At 55.7% G+C, this 23,590-nt stretch overlaps 1 protein-coding gene across 5 annotated transcripts in view; it reads right to left on the bottom strand.

Moving 5' to 3' along the window:
• Window positions 1-377: 377 nt before the first annotated feature.
• Window positions 378-23,590, bottom strand: part of OTUD7A (OTU deubiquitinase 7A) — a 213,244-nt gene continuing 190,031 nt past the window's right edge. For all 5 annotated transcript variants that reach the window (XM_088789316.1, XM_074318359.2, XM_088789319.1 and 2 more), the window contains 8 exons: window positions 23,140-23,241; window positions 19,575-19,702; window positions 18,710-18,822; window positions 14,886-15,013; window positions 14,038-14,187; window positions 5,792-5,906; window positions 5,598-5,682; window positions 378-3,371 (listed from right to left, as the gene is read on the bottom strand). In XM_088789316.1, the coding sequence (XP_088645442.1) occupies window positions 1,959-3,371; window positions 5,598-5,682; window positions 5,792-5,906; window positions 14,038-14,187; window positions 14,886-15,013; window positions 18,710-18,822; window positions 19,575-19,702; window positions 23,140-23,241 (2,234 nt within the window). In that variant the 3' untranslated portion in view covers window positions 378-1,958. The remainder of the gene's footprint in view (window positions 3,372-5,597; window positions 5,683-5,791; window positions 5,907-14,037; window positions 14,188-14,885; window positions 15,014-18,709; window positions 18,823-19,574; window positions 19,703-23,139; window positions 23,242-23,590) is intronic.

The raw sequence follows: 23,590 nt of genomic DNA, 5'->3' as shown, positions 1-23,590 counted from the left end.
CCCTCTTGATGAGAGCTTTTTTTAGAAAAACTACTTTTTGTTGTTGCTCTAAGTAACAAAAGAAACCCCAGGAATATCAGGGACGTGATGTTTATTACCAGACATGGAAAGTATTGTTCAGTGTGAAAAGTAAAATTTTCAAAAAATTTCTGAAAGATTCTATTTCATAAATAATTTTGATTAATTTTAAGGAACCACTTATGTAAAACATGAGTAAGTTACTGAAAACTCCACGGGCTGTGGAATAATTAAAAACAAAAAGAAAATTACAGGAGATACTCAAAATTAGTTTATTATAATTCTTCAAACAAGTAAAAAAAAATTCCCTCCCCGTTTTTTTTTTTTTTTTTGGTGTGTGTGTGTGTGTGTGTGTGTGTGTGTGTGTGTGTGTGTGTGTTTCCTGCTCCTTGTGTCGGGCGGGGTAAGGGTAAAGAATCCTTTCTGGAGGAGAAGCTGGCTCCAATGAAAGATGGTTTGCTTCCTGCACTTCCTGAGGTTATTACAGCAAAGCTGGGCGCTTTCGCGTTTCTTAGGATTGTTAGAGGCGCTCCTAAGTTTTCACCGGTTTTAGAGTATTCTTTTCCTAGCGAAGATTTTCCCCACCTTAGCGGTATTTCTTGGAAAGGAGCTCTCGTGAGGCAGGTGTAACTTAGTGTCCTTAGCCAAGAACCGGATCTCCAGAGGTAATCTTGGAAGGAAGAGGTTGCATATTGCTGCACAAAACAGGGTAGCTAAGGACACATTTTTTTTCCCTCAAGAAATGTAGGAGGCACCAAAAAAGGGACCGCTTGGGGATGGGGCTGCCCCCTCACTGCGTTATGGAGCCACAGGCAAGGAGGTCCCTGTCCTACGGAGGGGACCCCAATGGGAATGGTGCCCCTATACCTGGCTGAACCCAGACAGATGCAACGTGAGGTGCGGTGTGCTTCCTTCCCGGCTTTCCGCGGCCCCTTCCCTTTGGAAAGAGGCGCAGCGGGATTTCAAAGCAGCCTAGTGGGGGCTTACACAGTGACCCAAAAGGGTCAATTCCTTGCCTCTCTCCTCCGGCACCGGCACCGATGATCCCTTCCTAAGGGCCCTCCTGCGACAGTCAACTGTGAAAAGTGTCTTCAAAGGAGAAACGTGAGCAGGCTGGCATCTTTGCTCATATGTGGGCAACTCCAAATAGTGGGTTCAGACTTTGCTTTTTGGACCCAAGATGTCTTTAGAAAGCTCCTGTCACCTGAGCTGCCCAGCACCGGGAGCGATCACTACAGCTCACCGCGCTCTGCGAGGTAGCTTGTCCGGTGCCCATCCTACGGACGCCCGTGGTTGGATGGCAGTGTGAGTGTTGCTCGAGCTGGGGGGTGGGGGTGGGGGAAAGGGGCTGTGGGAGTTGGTTTTGCTTATGAGCTGGAGCCGTGGGTATTCCTAAAGGGCCACCGTGACCGCCGGAGCGTCAGCTGGCGGCCACGTGCCTCCTCTCCTCCAGGGACCTGGGAGGCGAAGCAGGTGGAGCTGCCCCCGCAGTCCCCGGCAGCCTTTGCTTCTCACCCCTAGATGGTACCTAGCGCACGCATGTGACCGCTTCCTGCAAGAGGTCTGTGGCTGAGTTAGGGGGAAAAAAGCAAAAAAAAAAAAAAAAAAAAAAAAAAAAAAAAAAAAAAAGCATGTAAAACACTCCCTTCTAAAAACAAAGGGCAGCAAATCTCTTTATTTCGGAACAAAAATACTCTCGCAATGGCTATGAGTTTCCACGGTACGAGGCAGATGCTAGCTAGCACACCCACTGCCGACAGTATGACTTGTTTCCTATCCGTCTACTACCTGAGTGGCGTCAGTGTAGGTTCAGGCACCAGTAGGAACATTTGACCAAACACGTACACGGCACTGACACGGGGGTCGCCGGCCTTCCGGGTGACCAGGGCACGTAGAAAAGACACCGACAGGATGGAGAGCAATCGTGCACGGGCGCTCGCTCAGGGCCGGGCCCCGCGCGCCTCGCGCCGCCGCCGCAGCTCCTCGCGGTAGCAGTAGGAGCACAAGTGCTCGGTCTCCGCGCGCCCGTAGAACGCGCAGTTCTCGCGCTGGCAGCGCCGCTGCGCGGGGCCCGGCCCCCCGCGGCCGCACTCAGCGTTCGAGCGCGCGGCCGGCGCGTCGGCGTCGGCGAACTCCAGGCCGTCGCGCGCGGCGCCGAAGCCGTTGGTGTAGGTCTGCGACTTGGGCTCGGCCGCGCCGGCCAGGGCCCCGGGCACGGCGCGCGCCAGCGACTCCACCGTGTTGACGGTGCGCAGGGCGGCGGCGCGCGCCGGGCTGTAGCTCTGCGACCACAGCGAGCGGTTCTGCTGCGGGTACGTGGCGCACGGCCGCAGCGCGCCCACGGCCGGCGCGCACGCCTCGTCCCGCGCGCCCGCCGCCTGCACGTGGATGACGCTCTGGCGCGCCGGGGGGCTGCGCCCGGGGGCCGGTCCGCTGGCGCCCGCGCGCCGCGCGCCCCCGCCGCCGGGGCCCGGGGAGGCCGCGCCGCCCGCCGCCGCCCGCGCCGCCCGCGTGCCCGCCGCCGGCCCTGGGCTCGGGCGCTCCTTGAACTTGAGCACCAGCTGCGTGGGCGGCGCGGCCGGCGGGCCCGGCGAGGCGCGCTCGGGGCCCGGAGCGCCGTCGGCCTCGGGCCGGCGCGGCGGCCGCTTGGCGGCGGCGGCGGCGGCGGCGGCGGCGGCGGCGTCGCGGCGCCGCTGCTCCTGCTCGGCGCTGAAGCGCTCCTGCGCGCTGCTCAGGTAGTAGCCGACCATCTCCTCGTGGAACTGGTGCCGGTGGCTGGTGAGCAGCAGGCCGGCGAAGATGAATTTGCGTTCGCCCTGCATGGCGGCGCGCAGGATGTTGAGGCTGAGCTTCACGTCCGTGCTGTACTTCCAGGCGTCGCCCCGCGGCCCGCCGCCCTTCTCCGCCGGCGAAGCGCCCGTCGCCTTGTCCGTGGGCGACGGCGTGGTCTTTTCCGACGGCGAGGTGCTCGCCGACGCGCCCGACTCCTCCTTGCTGCCCTTGCGCGATTTGACCTTTTTGTCCTTGGCGCGCTCGGGCGCGTCGCCGCCGTTCTTGCCGTGCGCCGAGTTGGCGCGGCCCATCTTGCCGTGCACCAGGCCGCCCAGGCCGCCCATGTTCTTCTTCAGCTTGATGCCCAGCGTCTTGCTGAAGCTGCCCAGCTTGTTGGCCACGGAGTCCGCGCGGGTCTTCTCCTTGTCCTTGCGCTGCTTCTCCTTCTCCTTGCCGTTCTTGCCGTTATTGCTGTTGGAATTGCTGCACACAGAGTCGCGGTCCGAGTCCAGGGAGTCGGCCAGGGACTGTACATCCTCCCCCACGGAGGCCGTGGGGGATTCCGGCTGCGCCAGAGGGGCCTGTGGGGCACGAGGGAGGTTAGAGACGAGCTGTCCTCACGTGGGATCCGCCAAGACCTCACCCTGTCCTGGTACGTTGGGGCCCTTGGGCCCCACTGTCCTAATCCCGATTGGCGCTGGTGAACTCAGGTCGCTGGTAGCCTGAAACCCTGGGCCGGGGAGCTCTGGCAAGCTGCAGCTCCCCACTTGGCTTGGAGCCCCAGAGCCTCTCCACGCCCCAGGGGATTACCATGCCCAGCCTCGGGCCTTCCCACCCTGGCGAGGCTACTGCCTGCCCAGGCATGGGACTGGCTCCTAGGCCCGCTTCTTTGTACAGGTAGATGCCTTCAGGTGAGGATGACACTTTACCCGCACCTGTCGGCGCCCATCCTACAAAGGTGTCTCATCTATTCATTCCAGGCAGAGGACACCTTGCCCTTAGAACCTCACTCTTTGGGTCATGGAACAAACACCCTTCCCATTCAGCGATGGCCTTTCTGAGCCTGGCAGTGTGGAGCGCAGCACTGAGAAGGGCTCTGAAATGGGACGTGGGCTTCTCAGGAAAGATGCTACCATTCCCTGGAAAGGAGTGGCAGTGGGAAGGAGGCCTCTCCGAAGACCTTGGATGAGGCCCACTGTCAGCCAGACAGGAGGGCAACTAGGTACGGGAACGTGGCCAGGACCAGTGCCTGGGGTTTGTGGAGAACCCGAGAAAGGAGAAGAGAGGGTACAGAGGATGGCAGCACCTACTGCGGCTTTCCAGAGGTTCCTTCCTGGATGAGCAGGGAGTTCGGATAGAGCATCAGTGGGTACAGACCTCACCCCAGCAGCCGGGTCTGGCAGGACTTGTGCTCATGCCTGAAAGGGCTTTCCTGGCCTCCAGAGCGGGAGCCTGGAAGGACTGTTGCTCCCCACTCTATTTTTGCCCCCCCCTCACCAAGCAGGTCCAAGAGAGGGGTGAACCTCCTGCAACCAGGTCACCCAGAAACGGGGTAGGGATGGAACCAGCCCTCACCACCTCCCAGTCCAAAATTCCTTCCTGCCCCTGCCCACCCTGAGTCTGGAAGGAGCTGGAGGTCTCAAACTGCTTTGCCAGACACAAGTGTACAAGCTCGGGTTCTGCCTGGGAAGGGAGGTGTGCTTGGTGCTGGGAGGGTACCGCTGGTGGGAGCACAGTGAGTCAGGAGCCATGGCTCACGTGCCCGAGGGCTGGAAGGGCCTTGCCTCTGTTGGGGGACAGCCAAAGCCTGGCAGGGGGCCCTACTCACTGCAGGACAGAGCTGTGTCCCAGCCCAAGATCTAGAGCTGCTGCCTGGAGCCCTCGTGGGTGCTAGGAAGAACACCCACAGCCACGCAGTGGCACTCTGCAGGCATCTGACAAGCAGTGTGGAGGTTAGGTTAAGAAGCAGGACTCGGTAGCCAGGCTGTCACTTTTGCCATCAGTACAATGGGGTATCAGTGCCTGCTTCCTGCTGCGGGGGATGAAAGGGAGAAGGCTGAAGGCTGAAAGCACTGAGCAGTGCGCGCAGGTCCGGGCCGGAACTGCCTGTAGCATGAGCCCCACCTTATGACTAAGGAAACCCATGTCTGGGGAGGACCAGTGATTTGTAAGCTTTTCTTCCCGCCCCACAAATCCTTTACCCTGTGAATTCACTACTAAGCTGACAAAAACGTCAGTCAGATACTTAAAGTGAATCCGCCTTAGTACCTGGAAGCACAGACCCTGCCTGGGGGAGAGGCCTTTTCCTCGCAGCCTGGGCCAGGGGACAGAGGACAGAGGAGCTGGGGCTGAGGGCTGGCGCGCTGGGGTGCCTGGTTGTCCCAGGCCCCCGCATACAGTTCAAAATTAATTCCGCTGCGCCCAGCACATCGTGTTCCAACCTCGGCAGAGATAGTTTTGTGTTGTGACTTGCCCACCGTTTGTTTTCTGAGTGGGCGTGTTGATTTCTCTCCAGGAGAAAACAGGACAAAAATCCCCAGCAGGATGCGTGCCCACATACAGACACGCACGCACCCGCGTGCACACACGCACCCCGCAAACCCGGGCTGCTTCCAGGCAGAGCCAGCGGGGCAGGGACCACGTGCTCGGCTGGGACCCGAGGGTGGGGCCCCGGGCGCGGTGGTTGCTGGGTGGGGGGGCAGGCGAGCTCTGCCCCGGGGCCCAGCAATTAGGAGAGGCACGCGGCTGCCTGGCGCCAGCAGCCACCGCCCAGCCACCGGGTCGGTCCCGGGGCACGCCAGGCTCACCCGGGTCTCGGAGGGGATACGGATCCACGTCACATTCATGTAGCTGTGCAGGAGGTTCAGCTTGGCTTCCAGCGACAGGATCAGGCTGGCGAGAGAAGAATACCGAGTGAAGCGCGCGCCGGCCCGCCAGCAGGCTCGCCAGCTGTCGCGGGAGAAGCGGGGGCGCTGGGGCGGGGCTGCAGGGCGGGGCTTACTGGGCTAGCCGGGCGTTGTCGTTGTCGTCTTTCCCCCACAACCAGTCCTTGCCGGGGTCCACCGCAAAGTGCAGGGGCAGCAGCTTGTGCTCGGAATCCGTCAGTGGGATCACGGCTGGAATGAAAGAGAGAGACGTGGTGCCAGGTGGCCCAAGGGCAGCGCCCCCCGGAAAACAGGGAAGGGAATTCCAAGACCAGGTGTCTCCGTGATTACGTAAAGCGACTGGCGATGTCTACTGGACCGCCAGTGCCAGCAGGAGCGTTAAGACCACAGGTTGCAGAACCACTGCTGACAGTTTAAAGATTGTATCTTTTGCTGTGGGCTTTGAAGTGTACTTGGAGAAGTCACCTGGAATCCGCGGACGATTTAATGGGTCTGTCAGCAAACACAAAAAGGCTAGTACAGCTTCGGTACTTCTGAGGAAGGACCCAGGTGGACTCAGCACACTGTGCAAGTTCACCTGGAAGGTCAAGAGGGCCTGGGCTTCCCAGAGACGTTCCCAATGTGCGAATCAGGCGAGAGGGCTGTCTGCTCATCTCATTTGTGATTTCACTCAAGTCGGCATTAGTACAGGGGACCCATGGTGGGGGGCTGCCCATAGGGAACTCAGGGGGACCCCATGGACCCAGGGGCCCCTGCCCACAGGGAGCTCCCATTTTGTGCTGGGGACGGGCTGAGCAGGTAACAAACACTTCATCATGTCAGGCAGTGAGAGCTCCCTGCAGGGTAGACAGCGGGCTGTGGGCGGGCTGGGGAGCCTTTTGAGGTGACATGGAGGTGGAGACTGCAGTAGAGAGAGACTGTGGAGAGGGCCTGCTTCATCACCGCCCCTCCTAGTGGAACACTGGTGGCGGTGGTGGTGCTGGTGGTGGTGGTAGAGGCGGTGGTGGAGGCGGTGGTGGAGGTGGTGGTCGTGGCAGAGGTAGAGGTGGTGGTGGAGGCGGTGGTGATGGAGGTGGTGGTGGTGGTGGCAGTGGTGGCGGTGGAGGTAGTGGTGGTGGCGGTGGAGGCGGTGGAGGTGGCGATGGTGGTGGTGGAGGTAGTGGTGGAGGTGGTGGTGGAGGAGGTGGAGGGATGGGGCCAGATATTGCCCTGCCCTGACCCAGGCACAGGGTGCTTCCCATTGGCTGCTTTCCTTTGGCCCCAAGACCTGGGGGTCACAGAGTCCCCAAGCACCACTCCTGCCCTGGGCCTCCTACTCCTTATCCCACCCCCCGCCACCGGGTGCGAGCCATGAGCCGGGTGTCTCTTCCGCATGATTCATGGCAAGGGTGCTATGGCAAGAACAAAAAGGCAAACGAACAAAATCTAAGACTGAATACCATTACCAGTTTATTTTCTCCTGAGAACATGGAAAAGTTGACTCAGTGCTGCCCTCTGGGGTTGCTAAGGAGAAAATGTGAGCCCAAATAATCCTACCCCTGTGTTGCCCATGAAAGGGAAACACAGTTTTACTCCGGGTTTTCCATTTTTAATCTGGCTGGGACTGGGCAACTGCGCTCTGGCTGGGAAGTCAGGGGTGGCCCGGTCTGCCTTGGAGTGGCTGTGTCACACAGGTAGGCCTTCCCAGGGCTGAGCTGAAGGGTAGTTACACCCAGGGAGGGCTGCAGGGCTGCCTCAGGACTGGCCTCCCTTGGGCCATGCCCAGGAGCCTGCACCAGGGTTCCACGAGTCACCATGCCAACAGGGAGAGAACGGGAGGAGCGGGGATAGAGGCCCCCTCCTCAGGCACTTGCGAGGACAGCTCAGCTCCCACAGTGCTTGGTAAGGGCGCTGATTCCAGCCCCCCCATCAGATGGCCAAACCAGTGTCCAGGAAAAGTACCCAAGGACTCTATTTTAAATAAACATGGATCTTAAAAACAGGCAAATCTGGAAACTGTTGTTCTAGAACAATCTGAGGCAGTTTCTGTGGCTGCACCTTGGGCAATGTGGATCTGTCCACCCCCTTCCCAGGGGAGAGGTGTCAGCAGGAGGCTTCTGCCTGGCCACAGTCACACTTAGGAGGGAGCAGGTGCCTAGTCGTACACGTGGGATGTGAGCAGAAGCACTGTGGTTAGGCTTGGGGCCTTCTCCCCCACACCTCTCCCGATCGTGGTGCCTGCTGAAGACAGTGGGGCTACAAGGTGGCAGGAGTGCGCTCCCAACTCCCCATCTGGAGATCAGCTGCACCCCCACTTGGCCTCACCTCCCAACTGCAGGGCTCCTGGGAATTCCCACCCTCACAGCAGGAAGTGGAGTGATGGGACAGCTTGCCCTCTGGTGGCAAATGTCAAGAACAGCAAATGACTTTCAAAATAACCCTGCAACCTTTTTCTTTTTCTTTGAAAAGGCTCTCTCCTCTCTTTGAACCTGGAAATGTGTAGGCTCCATCTCAAACTAGCCTGGATATATTTTGAGTATTTATTTTCCAAAAAGAAACGGAGGCTTTAGGTTTCTGTTTGAGATGTGAAATGCTGGGAGAGCATTACAACAACAATCCAAACCACACGTTCATGATTTTCCTTTCACCCATCAGACAGCTAAAGTCACAGGAAACCAGCTAGCCCCAAATCTAAGGAAGGACATGTATCTCCAAGGACAGACAGACGTGAGCTCAATGGGGCAGACTCAGCCAGCCTCAGTAAGAAGAATTCAGCTAAAATTGTTAACAGATTGGTAAAAGGAGAGTGTGGCCTAGTGACAGAAAAACCCCTGGGGACTGCAGGTTAGGGGCATTTCCCATGCCCTCGCAGGCTGCTGCTCACAAAAACATTGGCAAGAATTCTGAGAACACGTCTTTTACAGATCTTTATCTCCTATCTATACAAGAGAACAAAGGTTAAATTGGTACATATACACAATGGAATACTACTCGGCTGGAAGAAAGGATGAAATCTTACCACTTGCGACATGGATGGACCTTGAGAGTATCGTGCTAAGTGAAATAAGTCAGATGGAGAAGGACGAAAGCCATGTGATTCACTCATATGTGGGACATAAAACAGAAGCAATAAATGAACAAACAAACTCATAGACACAGACAACAGAATGGTGGTGACCAGAGGGGAAGGGGCAGGAGGGGGAGAGTGAGGAGGGGAAAGGGTCACAGACATGGGGCGGGGACGGAAGGAGATTAGATTGAGTGGTGACCACAAGATGCAATATACACAGGATGGGTCATAGAGTTGTACACTTGAAACTTATATGTTATTAACCAGAGATGGGAGCTAGGGACGATTCAGGAGTGGGGAGTCGGTAGCTCGTATGCTCCTGGGAGGCGCTCTTCCTGAGGCATGGATGTCTTGGGGAGACGTGGGGCAGGGGAGTCAGGTATCTGGGGGGAGCTTATGGGGGGCTGCCTGAGGCACACTCTACTTTCTTGTTTCTCCAGGCCCTAGCATTACTAGTGAAAGACCCTCAGCCAGTTCTCCCCACGCAGGTGGCTGCAGCTGGCACCCCCGTGGAACCGAGCTTCAGGCTGCGGACTGATGGTCCTCAGGGTGGCCCACGGACCAATGGCAGATGTTCGGGGAACAAACGCACAAGCCGAGGACAGAGCACCACAGCCGCGTAGCCCTACCCACAGCTCCTGGCCGCCTGGTGGCCCTTTGGGAGGAATGCGGGTCAAGAACCTATAATGTTGCTTTTGGTTTATATACCACATATCAGTGAAATCTATGTAATTTTACTAACAATTGTCACCTCAATAAATTAAAAAAAAAAAAAAAAAAGAACCTATAATGTGAAAGACCACAGCCCTCGTCTTGTCCCAGGCCCTGTGCTGCAGGGGTCGGAGTTAAAAGTCTGATGTCCCCACACCAGCTCTTCTCCCTTGTACCCCTCAGCGAGACCCCCTCCTCAGGGGCTGCGCTTTGGGACTCTGGGAGGTGCAGCGAAGGAACTCGGCGCCCTGGTGGCTTGTGACAATGTTTTACTTTCTCCGAGAACAAGATGCTCTGTCATCTTTGTGAACATGTCCTGCCCCAGATCCAGCCACGCTCTCAGACATGGGAGCTTGGGGACATACAGGATCTGCTTGACCCCTGGGATGGTGGCAGAGCTTGCCCTGCATGGAAGGTGAGGAGCCTGCAGGGTGGGACAGAGGGCCAGGTCATGTCCAGCATTCTGGAAGAGCCCACCTTGCCCCGGGGGGCCTGCGTGCTTCCAGACGGCTGCGTGTGCGAGAGAACCACGCCCTCCCTGTCTAAGCTCCGTGGAGCTGGGTTTGGTTACCTGAGCTGAAGGGGCTCCAGCTGGCGCCAGGGAGCCCTAGGAACGGAGAGACAGGCGTGGCTGGAAAGGCCAGGCTTCTGCTTTCCTGATACCTTTCCTCTCCCTCAGCTGCTGTCCCGCTAGGCAAGGAGGCGACCAGGGGTGGTGACCTCAGCATCCCTAAAAAGGTTCCTGTTCCAGCAAAGACCCAGGCAGCTCTCCTGGGGCAGAGTCCAACGCAACCTGAAGGCACAGAGCTACAGACACTTTCTTTAAGGAAGGAGTGGCAAGCCGAGCTCTCAGCTCAGAAGGGTCTAGTCCAGAGCCACGCCCTGTCTGGAGGGTCCTCACATAGTCCCAGAGCTCTAGGACAGAAAGGCGCTGACCCTGACATTTTACCAGGTGGCACTTACATGTGGGAGACACCAGAACGTGACATCAAGTCGCCCACCAGTGCCAGGTCTGCTGCCATAGTACCTTACTCCCGCTCCCCTTCCTGGGGTGGGGGGCACCGGCCACTGCCAGGCCCGCAGGGCGCGTAGGCCACCCTGGACCTGCAGCAGCCCCCAAACCCAAAAGTAGTGAGTGGTGCCGGGAGGCAAGCCTGAGTATCTCTGCACTTAGAGAGAACAGGTTCCGTCTAAAGAGCATGGCACTGACAGCCTCATGGCACCCCGGCTTTTTAGGGGATTGAGAGCCCAACAGCTGACAGTAGTGTATTTCCAGATGAGCACCCAGTTGGTAAAGAACGTTTCTGCAGTCTTGCTTTTCCTCAGATGAGGTCCTGGTCATCACGGGTGACAGAAAGAGGACAGTTCAGATGGAACTGCCTGGAAACATCACAGCCCACCCTAGTTTGCAGCTGGCTACTGAACCCCCACCAACCACCCGCCCCCTCCATCGCCCACTGCACTCACTTCTCAGGCTGCTAGTGGGTGTGGAGCTGAGCTTTGGCAGTAAGATGCCAGCATGAGTCCTTGGGGAAGGTTTTCTTCCCAAATGAAAAGACAAACTTTCAGGATGATGGCATCTGGATGTGATGCCTGGAGCTACAGCATCCTTCCTATCACCATGAAGTTCCTATGACCACAAGGCTGAAACCACATGATGAGAAGGGGACAGTGGGGAGAGGCTGGGAGCCTGGGCCTCTGAGAACATCTAGAGCTGCTGCACCAGCGCTGGGCCACCAACCCCAGGACTGCCTGTTAGAGAAGCAGCGGCAGCCCCTTTCTCATTTGAGCCCCTGGCAGCCCAGTGCTATTTGGCACCATCTTCATTTGGGGGCTTATATCATGGCTTTCTGTGGAGGCTTCCATTTCTCTTGGCATCATAAAGGCTGAGAAGAGGGGGTGAGTCTGTTCCTCGGGTGGCCTCCTGACAGCCTCTCAGCTTCTCCCTTGGACCCCCAACCACCAGCTAACAATAGCTGGACGCTAGCATCTGGTATTTGCAGAAAGGCCTCTGCAGGCTCTGCTGTAGGGCTGGAAGGAAGGAAGACACCTGGGGGAGCCTTGGGGTCAGCTTCCTGTACAGCATCTGCTCTGTTCCGCCTACGGTAGGTCCTTTTGGGGACATGCTGAGCACTAATGGTGGCCAGGAAAGGAGCTATTCAAGGACTGTAGGTCTATCTTTGGAGCAGTAGCTAAGGACAGGGGACAGGCCTGGCTTAGGGACAGGCAGGACCCTTCCTAGCAGTTGCCAGCGAGAACACTGAGGACGTCAGTGCGTGGAGGGGCTGTCCCCCGGTGGCCATTGCATAATTAAGAGGTGAGCTCCTTGAACATGCCAAATGAAAAGTGGCCAACATGGAGAGTGGCAGAAAGGAAGGATGGGAATAGAAGGGAGGGGAGAGGAAGGAGAAAGGGCTCAGCACCGGCCGACAGAAGAGGGGACAGGCCTGCAGGTCACATGGTGCCCCTCGGGCACTCAGGAAGCGGCCGTGCCCAGGCCTCTCCGTGCCCTGTCACGCTCCTACTGCATATGCTTGCTCAGCCATGCCGGCAACACCCGCTGGCAGCCCCGCACCTTTGCTCAGGCCCGTTCTGGCCCCTGGCACCAGCCTCCAGACATCACTGCAGCGTCCAACTGGTTCTAACCCGATTCTGTCACACATCTGTTTGTCTGTCCTTCTGAACTGGAATCATCGCTACCCCCTGAATGGAGCTCATGCCTGCTCGGGACACACCCTGCCTGGTACCGGATGTGGCTTGGTGGGGTTGCTTGTCTCCCTCACAAGGTGGTTCCCCCCCGGCCCCTGCAATGAACACGACAGGACCACTGGACTTCAGGTTAGTGTGAGGTACGGGGGGCAGGACTGCACCAACCAGCACCCACCAGCGTGGCGAGGCGGCACAGGGGACGTGCTGGCAGCAATCCTTCAAGCTGTCAAGTCTGCAGAGCATTTGTGTCGTACTCAAATGTGTGAGATCGTGACATGTGCACAGAAGTCCCCCAGCTGTGGGAGCCACTTACAGGTACTTTGCTTCTGCTTGTGTGGAAGGTGGCACTGTAGCCCGTCCTAAAGTGGGCCATAAGGACTGGACATGTCAAAGTGCAGTTCTGGTCACACAAGGGCGTGGACACTGGGACCCACACCGCTCCGAGGGTACGACAGCAGGTGGGGGCTGCACACAATGGCACACGGGGACCAGGACCCACTTTGGGGAAAGACAAGTGTTCAGAGGTGAAACCGCTCACACCTCCGTTTCTGAGAGGGGCCCAGCGAGAGCCGCTCCACACCTGTCCTTTTATCAAAAGGCACCTTTGTATTCACGCTGAGAACATCGAGAAGCCTGAAGGAGAGCTCAGCGCCTTCTGTGAGGAGGGGGCCGGGCATCTGCACCAGAGACGCCAGCCCGGGACTGGTATCTCTCGCTGACCACACAGAGTCTCTGGGAGACTGGGCAGAGAGGCCCAGCCCTGGCCTGGATCCCAGGTCCTGAGGAAGGGCCTTCTCTTCTCCCAGGAGCCCCGGTAAGAACGGAGAAGAGCTAAAACCCACAGCCAGAAGCTGAGAGACAACAAAAAAGGCAAAATGCCTCCCAGGCCTGAATGACTAAATACTTTTCTTCTTCAGTCAAAGTGAGAAGCCTGTAAATAACACAGATAAATGATGCGACAGTCCCTTTACAGCTGGCTGCAGCCCTGCTCTCTTCCTCTGGGACCACATCGCCATGTGACAAGTCACCACGGATTTCCAGAACACACCAATGGCCAGGGCCCCAAAACCAATCAGTCCCGTCTGTCCTTTCGTCTCCTGGGGGATTCTAGCTAAACCAGAAACAAGTGACAAAGGAAGTTTCCCCCTCCTTGCTCAGCTAGTCACGGCACCTATCAGCGGTTAACATGAGAAAACAGCGACGGTTGCAACCAGAATCCCGCCATTTCCGCAGCAGACACGAAATGCACTGACTGAAGACAGGCCCCGTGAGTCTCCGGCTGGTGGCTGGACTTGTGCAGTGCGCAGCCTGTGGGGACAGCCCATCTGTGGCATTCACAGGGCTATGGGTAGGAAACTGACTTGTAAGGATTTGAATGGAAATACCAATCTTTGGATTCAAATGCTTCAAGAGAAGACGTTGGCAAGCTTTTTCCATAAAGTTCTAGTGAGTAAATATTTTGGTCTTTGCCGGCCTCCCCGTCTCTGTGGCTACTTCTCCACTCCACTGTTACATTGCAAAAGCAGTAGCCACGGACAATTGTCAGTGAATGAGTATTGCTGTGTTCCGATAAAACTTTATTTACACAAACAAGTGGTGGGCTGTAGTTTGCCGACCCCTGCCCTAGAGCAGCTTTGCTTTTCAGAATGTACATCTAAGATTAATTGCATGCACACAAAATATGCGTGCACGTGGAAGGGAACAACACTAGAGGCTACCCAAGGCTGGTGGAATTTTTAATTTGCTTCATATTTTAAAAGCTATCTTTGCTATGTTATTTTCAATGATGACATTGATGCACATATGCGGTAGTTTTATCACCTTGGGCATGCTTGCAAGGAGGTGCCACCTGGCCCCCTATGCCCCGCTGTGCCCACTCTGCGGAGGGCTTACCTTGCTCCCTTTGCTGGTCTCTCTGCTCCATGGACACGAGGGCAGAGAAATGCGCTTGATCATAGGCGAGAACCAGAGGTGAGCAGTGGCACCTGTTGGGAGGCACCTCCAAGGGCAGGTAAATCCCTCCGAACGGGATCGGGGCGAATGCTGTGGACACAAATGAAGGTGAGGGCGTGTGGAGCGGAGGGGACACAGACGGCACCCTCACCATCCGGGACCAGGTGGGCCCCAGTGCCCCCAAAGCCGAGCCGAGGGCTGAAGTGGGGAGGCCGCTGTCCACCCCGGAGGTTGTGTGAGGGCTGAGGGAGAGGCACATGCAAAGCGGCTCTGGGAGGCCAGGTGACAGGCAGCTCTCCTGTCCTTTCTGCGTTCTCCCCGGTCCTGCTTCCACCCCAAGCTTGCCCAGCGACGTCATGCTTTCCGTCTGCTTCTACCACGGGTGTAGTTTGCAGAGGGCTGGGAGGGGACTGGAGTGGCCGAGTGGCCCTGGGCCAAGATAGGCACTGCTCAGGGGTGTCGGCTCTCTGCTGCTCTGGGCTCCAGGGTGGGGGCTGAAGGGCCCCGGGGTTCAGTCCCTGCCCTCACTTGGCCAGATTTCCCAAGGCCGCCTGCCAGCAACACGCAAGGTGAAGAAATGGCTGAGAGCAAACCTCCTGCTGCCAGGTAGGAGAAAGACGCAAGTGAAGTGAGGAGAAACGAGGAGAAATAAGATGACCTGTGTCCACGCAGAGGGAGGCTCCGTGGCCACGGGGCGCTGCTCTTATGCGGCTGTCCCTTCCTTAGCTGCGATGTGAGCTTTCTGGGTCACGAGTGAAACACATCTGTGTGATTACGGGTACACTTACCTTCTCCCCCTGAGTCCCGCAGCATCGTATCTGCTACGACAACGATTGGCCTCCTCAGTATATGGGCCAGGACGAAAACGTGGAACTCTTCCAGGCTCTCGTACACGGGGTCCTCAGCATTGTCCATGCTAGGAGACAAATGGCAGCCTGTCACTGGGCTGCAGATAGAATGCCTCCCCTCCAAGCTCACCTCCATGGAGCCTGGATGTCACGGCCATCTGAGGCCACCTCACTGCCATGCCCTCCAATGACTGCAAACACAGTCCCAGCCCCCATCTCTACCCAGGGTTGGGTGGTCTCAGGACACGCGTGGGAGAGAACCTGCCTGTGATGGCTGCCAGCCACCTTTAAGTTAAGGTCTTCCTGGTGGCCGAGGCAGCCCATTCAAAGTATGTGGCAACATGGGGGGTGGTTCTCTGGGAGTGATTGACAAGGACACAGCAGGAGTGGGAGGGAGGAAGGCCTCCGTCTGGTTCCAATGCTTGGGCTGAAGCCTTGCCCACTAGGGCGCAGGTGTGCCCGGGCACGTGTGAAGGGCTGGTGGGGCCCATTGCTACCAAGATCCGAGGGGCTTTCTAGGAAATACCCTGACAGGAGGGGGTGGTGAGGCTGCCAGGATTTCAATCCTCAGTGCAGGAGGGGAGGGAGTGACTGCATGGCCAAGCCAGGCTCCTGGGACCCTCCCCAGCCCCGGCAGAGAGTGGGATGCAAGAAATGCTTTCACTCTGGACTCTGAGACATTTGGGCAGAGGGTGGCAGCCTGATGGCCCTCAGCCACCAGCTACTCCACAGGGATGGAAACATCGAGAGGCAAGAGCCAGTGCCGACATGGTGAGGGGGCCTGCCAAGGTGGCATGTGGGCTTGTTCCTGGGCACTCAGATTGGGGGGACCCAGAATTAACTGGGGGAGGTCTGTGAGGGCTGGGGCAGCTGGGCCAGAGGCAGCCATGTGGGGTGACGTGGGGACACAGCTCCGCACACACAGCCCACAGCCAAGGGTTTAACCAAGGCCTTGAATCCTTGGGAAGGCATCTCAATCACCCGGGGAGTTTTTCTGTTGTTATTGTACCTATTTATTTTTGTCGTGTTTCTTTATTTACTTTTTTGGTGACTCGATATACCTTATTTTAATACTTAAAAAAAAATTGGCAGCCACCGAAAGCTCACGAAGTTGCACATATAGTATAAATAACGTTTTTTTTCCTGAACCATTGGAAAGTAAATCTCCAACCTGAAATCCTATCACCCTGGTAGAGTTTAGTGAGTGTGTCCTATGAATGGGACTTTTTCCTATATACCCCCAACGCAGCCATCAAAATCAGGAACATGTTCTAGTACTAACACACTAATGCATCTAACTACCATGACGGACCCCCGTCACCGTCTACCAATTGTCCCAATAGTACCATTCAAACACAGGTTCCAGCTGTAAAAAAGTAATATCAACGAAACCACTTATAAATGGAGTCAGAGCTGCCATCCCAGAGGAACTGTCTTGAATGTCTGATGCCTCAAACCTTTGGAATGCTAAAACAGGGCAAAATAACCTCTGCACTGGGCCTAAAGCAAGACTGTGTCTCAAAGACCTGTTTGCAAAGACAGCAAGAGGGCAGATATTATGACTACTGGACTGATGGCTCGTGGGCTGAAAATTAAAAACATTGTCTAGGGTTAGCATCACCATGTTCGCTTATCTGCACCAATAGAAATGCCTTCCTTCTGTGATGTAATTGTCCCCTTCCCCTTCTCATAAATACCGATTGCCCTGGTCACCAAATCGAAACACCATTTGGGCTGCGGCGTGAATCCGTGTGTCCCAATAGCTGTTCTTACTGATCTCAAAAAAATGCTTGTTGCCTCTGACCTTGAATGGCCTTTATTTCTAGGTTGCACAGCTCAGGCAGCACGCTGCATATAGTTGGGGTGTCTCTTTAGACTCCTTCGGTCTGGAACATTACTCAGGGTATCCTTGACTTTCATGACCTTGACCCTTTTGCTCAGGTTATGCTGTGCCCTTCTTGAGGTGTCCTGTTAGGAGGCCTGGGCCTGTAGGTGACATGGACATGGATCGCTCCGCCAAAGCCAGGCTTCATCCCACAGAGTTACTTATTGCCCCTCCATGACGAATAAGCATTTTGTGGGGAAGAACTCTGCACCTACATGCATGTTCCACTCCTCACCAAACCTGACACATTTATCGATATCACTATGGACTCCTGGTTTTTACTTTAGACAGTGGGTTATTCCATTAGTGTGATTATTTTGATGCTCACATATTCCCCAGTTTGGCCAGTGTGGCTCATTCAAGCTGGGTCCGTGTCCTGTGACAGCCCCCATCATTCTTTAGAGCACCGTTTTTGCTTTCCAGCACAAGAAGATGGTCCAGGTTCATCTTGTACCCTTTCTGCCTCAGCCCTGGATTCAGCCATTTCTCCAAGGAGCCCAGTTTTTTTAAAAATAGTGAATAACAGTGTTTAGAAGACAAAATATTATTATTACTATCAGGATGGTATTCCTCCTAGATTCATTCAGTAAGTAGAGCTAGGGGATGTGTGTGTACATACTCACACACATACATAGATATTTTCATTTGTCATCTAGCTATCTATCTGAAACTTGGAGTCCACAGATACCTGAAATTCCATTCTAATACCCCAAAGTTCATCCTACTTGGAACTCCCTTCTCTGACAGTGGGACACCTGGTTTGTATTCATTTTAAACTATTTCCTTACTTCTTCAGTCTCCTGAGATGCAAGCAATCCCCTGCCTCTACGTCTACCCCTCTCCTGAGTTGTCTCCTTCTCTGACGCCCTGCCTATGGTCCTCTGTGTCTGCCAAGCCCCCACCTTCCCACAGCAGATGCCCACCTTGCTTTGCCACCCTTATGGCTTTAGAGATAAGTTTTTCAGGAAGGGCAGGGGAGTGGAGGAGTGTTTTAATATAACACATATGCCAAATATCAACTCAATGCTCTGCATTTTGAAACCTCCCAGGTGACCAGCCTCTGCCGAGAGGAAGCTGCTGTGTGCATGAGGTCAAGTGCTTGATCATTGCTTGTCCCTGTCACTCAATCACTCACAGCAAGTGGAAGGTTGAACAAGACAAAAAACAATCCAGAGAGGAGAGAACATGGGGTTACAACCTGCATATTTGAGAGAAAAATACCCTGACCAGAAATGTGGGGTGCTGTTCCTTCCCTAATGGATGGAGAGGTCAGCACTGGCAGGAGATGAGCTGTAATGAGTCAGAGATTAATGCTGAAAAGAAGAAAGGGCTCTCAGCCCCGGCTGTGCAGTCGCACCTTCACTCCGTGATGGGACACTGGTGTCTGAACAGAAGGGACCCCACAGCAACCACATCTGTGTGACACCAGGCTTGCTTAATGATATTTGACTTTTAGTGTGACGTCTTGAAGCCAGCGATTGGATATTCAGTTGGGAAACACCTCAAACCTGGTAGCCGGAGGCTTTGGAGCCACTGAGTCCAAGGGCCGTAGGCGGGAAGGACCACAGTTAGGTGCCACCTCCAAAGGCTGGCTGTGCCATGAGCACCCGCCCCCCTCCACCCACAGTGTGGTGTGATGAGCTCCAAGGAACATGGCGACACAGCAAGTGTGAGCTGTGCGCCTCTGCCTATGGGGCCGGGTACACTGACCGGAGTATCTAGGAGGGTCCGGCCATTGCCCACAACTTTCCCGAGGTTTTGTTTCTCGCAATCTCAGGGGGTTGTGAGCTCCCCAGCACCACTTCTTGGGCTGTCCCTGGGCGGCTGGGAGCTCAAGGTGACCTTGGAGAGCAGGGAGGGGGCCGGGGGCAGCACTTACCCCCCACCCGAACCACTGTTCTTGCTGAAGTGTGTTCGCGGCTCGCTGGATGCCAACTTCAGCAGCTCCGTCCACTCTCGTTCCCACTCCTCCTCGGTGTACAGCAGCCCTGACTGGCACAGAGGAAGTGGCTTCAGGAGGAGGCAGGCGGGCCTCCTCCCCCACCCCCCCAGGGCAGCCTGGGCAGCCACGCTGGACCTCTCTGCTTGGTCCAAGCCCGACCAGAACCCAGGCTGAGCACACTTGTTAGTGGTCACTGATGTCCCCATTTACTATGGACAATATTTTTTCAGAATCCCTGAACTGTACCTTCAGTGCTGTCGGGGGACCACCCAGCAACACGGGTCATTGCCCGGGGGCGAGAACCACCGACTGAACCTGCTCCAGGCCTGGGGCTGACCACTGACAAGCTTAAAGGGATAACGGGCAACTTCCATCAGAAAGCAGGCAGATCCTTCTTCCCGGAAGCGAAGTTCTAAGCACACAGGGGCTGGGCCTGTGGGCAAGGTCGGGGTCACACAACCTGGCAGCTGCATCCAGGTTTCCAGCTGCCACCAGCAATGACCGGATGTCGGTGACCATATAATTGTCATCCAAGCCGGGCACCTCTGAGAGTGAAGGTGGCTGGTTTTCATTATTACGCCAGGACAGGTGGTGTGAGTGGCCGTGTGTCACTGTGCCAGGGTCTGAGCTACTGGAAGGGCTCATCAGTGGCTTTAAATGGGAGAGACCTGCTCTTCCCGAAGCCACTTCTGCCTGATCTTACAGATGGACGTGGCCTTGGGGCCCAGCTCCAGACTCCAGCATGGCCCACGGCCGTGCCTGGTGTGGGTCCCAAGTCCTACACACGCCAGTGGGCACCGACCTCCTTGTTCTGCTGTGTCTGCTGCCACCGCCACCTCCGCTTCAAGGCTTCTCTCTCGGCCCCCGTCCTCATCATGGTGTAGAGTGCTTTCCGCAACACCAGGTCCCGGTCGTGAAAACCCCACATTCCTGCAGCGGGAGACCCATAGAGAGGACAGGAAACAGGGCATGAGGAGGCTGCCGGCCACGAGGCAACTCAAGCCACCCCAACTTACCGGGCAGGCCTCCCGTGTCCGCATGCACAAGGGGACTCGTCAGTCACTGTTCAGTGCTCATGTCAGCTGGCAGTCCCCTCTGCTCTCTCTCCCGAGATCTCCTGTCCACGCACGTACGTGAATGGAGGAGCACGTCCCCTTCTCAGCAAAACAACAGTGCTGATGCTGAGTGCTGCCTCCTTGGGACCTTTGGCAAGTCACTCTCAGTCTCTCAGCTTGGCTTTGAGGGACCTGCTTTCCCCACCCAGGTCTTACGTTTGAGTGAGAGGCAGCCTATGGGGACAAGTTGGTGACATGTCCTCACACAGAGCCCCTGGCTTCACCTAGGGCTGGCCTGCAGCCCTGTGGCATCTCAACCTCCTGAGAAGCAGAGCTGCACATATCTGGGCCCAGGACAGAGCCTGCTCCCCAGGGGGAGGCTGTTCCCGACCCGTTGCAGGCCGGTACTGGGTATGAGGCGTGATGAGGACAAAGCAACCAGCTCATCAGATGTGGCCAGACACCCAACCACCAGAGGTACGGCCCTGGCTACGGGCAAGAGTGGGGTAGTCCGTCCATCCATCCATCCATCCGTCCGTCCGTCCATCCATCCATTCACCCACCCACCCATCCACCCATCCAGTCATCCATCCACCCATCCGTCCGTCCGTCCGTCCGTCCGTCCGTCCGTCCATCCACTCACCCACCCGTCTGTCCATCCGTCCGTCTGTCCATCCATCCATTCATTTAATTGAATCCCATCAATTCTACCTAATTAATCCCACAATATTTTATAATTAGGCGTGAGGCACCCTTCCAGGTGCTGGGACTCCCTACAGCAGTGAGAAGGACAGACTATGCCCCTAAAACCTCACAGAACACACCTTTTGGGGAGGTGGGGCAGCCATCAGGGGAGCATGTCATGGGAGGAGAAGTAAAGCTGGGTAAGAAGACAGAGTGTGGGTGGTACAGGTCATGGCGTGAATGGTGACATCAGAGCAGACTCAAGTGGGTGAAGGAGGGAGCTGGGTCACTATCCCAGGTGGAGGGAAAGGCCAGGGACCACCTGAGGGGAAACGATGTGGCATATTTGAAAAACAGCAAGAGGGAACGGTGGCCAGAACTGGGACAGAAGGGAGGTGGTAGAAAGTGAAAGGTGAGCTTTCAAGTGAGTGGAAGCCTCTGGAGATCTTTTAAAAGAGGAGTGAACAGCACTGACCGATACTTCTAAAGGCTCAAGTTGGCCGTGTATCCTTTAGTGCAAAGATATGCACTAACCAGGGGCTGCTGCGGGCTTCCCATCAGGTGAGGCTTTTGTACAGAGCAAGGGAATGGCGACCAAGGATCGTTTCATAAACAGGCTCGGCTGACCTTACTCCTCCCTCAGACCTGCCTGCTGCCGCCTCCCGGGGTGCTCCCAGGCAGGGCGAGCCCCCCGGGTCCTGTCTAAGCTCCTCGTGTGGGCGTCTCCTGCAGAGAGGGTCTCCTGGTCCCATAAATGTCTGCCCACAAGCCTGACTCCAGGATTCCTGTCACTTATTTCTGTGTGTATCCAACCCTAGCTCGATGTCAGGCCTGGTCAGCAGGTTTAATGGGTAGTTCTGGTGAGTGTCATGTGGCTGTTTAGGGCAGTCCCACTCCTGTGCAGTGTAGCTATTTGAGTCTAAAAGGAAAACAAAGGACCACCGGCCCTGAGCCCCGGGCTCGGCCATGGCCCAGCCTCTGGCAGCTGGAGCAGGGCAGCGGGTGGACCACCCCGCTCACAAGGAAACGCCTGCCATCAGACGAGGCCGAGTGGTGTGTGGCCGTCTGATTTGGGGCCTTGCCCACCCGAGCTGCTGTTTCTGAAGGACAAAGGCGTTTGCACACCTGAGACTTTGCAACGAGGCTGCTGGTTGACAGGGGTTTCTTCTTTTATATTCTTTCCCCAAGTTTTATACAGAACACGGAGAAATATGTTCCATAATCAGGGAATAGTTAATATGCTATGAGGAAATGTGACACAACTGCTAAAAATGTGGTTTTGAAGAATGAAAGCACGGAAAATTCGCAGTAGCATTTTAAGGGGGAAATGTAGAATTCCAAACTGTGGACATGGTGAGATCATAATTTCACTGAAGAACAGACCAAAGACTGGAAGACAATACACCAAAATGCTAAAAGTGGCCATCGCTGGGTGGTGGGATTGTTGAATCTTATTCTTTTGCCATGATGAGTGTGGAATCCTTTCATACTATAACAGATAGAAACGTGTTAGCTTTGAAACAGGAAGGAGCTGGTAGGTGGTGCCTATGTTTCCCTGTCACCCCTCTCAAGCCCGTGGAATGCGGGTGTTCCCCTGGTTCTTGGCCTCCAGCTTGTCTGGGCCTCTGGGGGCCCTTCCCAGACCCCATGTGTTTCCCTCTAAGCCTTTTCAGGGTCCTCCCAGCCCACCTCTTGCTGAATGGGCCTCACTACAGGTCTGATGGGTGGTCTGGGGCCCTGCCCTTGCTCTGGGGCACAGCATCAGCCATGGTTACCTGGGGAGGTGAGTTTGACCAACAAGGACCATATTCCCACTGAGGGTCCCTCCTTGGAGGGAGACCCTCTACTTCAGGGCTGATGAGGTACAACTGGCCCCAATGCCGGTGTCCCTGGCACAAACCCAATCCTGCCTGTCGACACGGATTCAGCCTTGTGTATAAGGCTGGGTCTACAAGGATAACAAGCTCCCAGAAGGCCCACCATGACCCTCACTTGTCCACAGTGCCACCTGCTGGCTAGCTTTCTGTGACCAGGAAGCTCACATCTCTGCTAAAGGAGGTTTCTGACCTCTCGGCTGTGTGTTCTGATTGTGCTGAGTCCCCTGTAGTACATACATCTGCCTTTTTGTCAGTCCAAGTGCATCGACTGCAGTCAATATGGTGGCCCCATACCTGGCAACCTCATGTACTGCTCTCCAAACTTCCTGCTTCAGCCCAACTGAGCTCAGCCCCGCCTCCAAATGCCCTGTTAATTCCTGCCTTTATGCGCTATCCATGTGGTCTCCCTGCCTGGAACGTCCTCTTTTATACTCTGTCAAGTTCTTCAAATCTCAGTAAATGCCACCTCCTCCAGGAAGTCCCCCTTGATTGCTCTAGATTATGCCCCCTAATCCCCATCCCTGTAGCTCCACTCAGGCCTCCTTCTATCATGACAGGTCTTTTCTCACATGTGCTCCATGTCCCCCCCCCCCCCAAGCCTGCCAGGTACTTGACAAGAAGGCCTGGGGTTGCTGGGGACTCTCTCAGAAGACAGTGATGCACGTAGCTCTATTTAGCGTGTGCCTGTCCTTTCACGACGCACAGAGCAGGCCTGGGCACTGCCACCCGCTGTCTACACTGCGGAGCTTACCCAGTGAGGCAGCGTGTAAAAGGCAGTTCCCGTCCCCTGTCGTAGCCAAAGGGAGAAGCCGTTTACAGCTCGTGCACACAGTGGACCACCAGTTCAGGCGACCTGGAACAGAAGCTCATGTTAGAACAGAATCCCAGAACAGGCAGGGACCATCGTGAGAGTGTTTGCTAAGGAAGCGTGAGCATCCATGGGGGTTTTCTAGAGGGTTGTAGAGAGTCTCGGTGGGAAGGTAGGACATTATGGCTGCTTTTTCTCAAATAAAATACAGATGGTTTTCTTCTCTAGTATAAGAGATGGCCAAATCCTCCCATCCATTAGCAAGAGGATTAATTTTAAAAAAACAAAAACAAAAAAAAAAACACAAAAAAAAAACCTCAAGACGAAAGCCTTCTCTTCTTTAATCTGGGAATGTATTTTACACAAAACATAAAATTTATCTTTCATAATTTCT

The sequence above is a fragment of the Rhinolophus sinicus genome, chromosome 13 (assembly GCF_057876585.1).
Source record: "Rhinolophus sinicus isolate RSI-liver-muscle chromosome 13, RSI-T2T, whole genome shotgun sequence".
In the NCBI taxonomy this organism is placed as follows: domain Eukaryota; kingdom Metazoa; phylum Chordata; class Mammalia; order Chiroptera; family Rhinolophidae; genus Rhinolophus; species Rhinolophus sinicus.
This window is presented reverse-complemented; position numbering and strand designations above follow the sequence as displayed.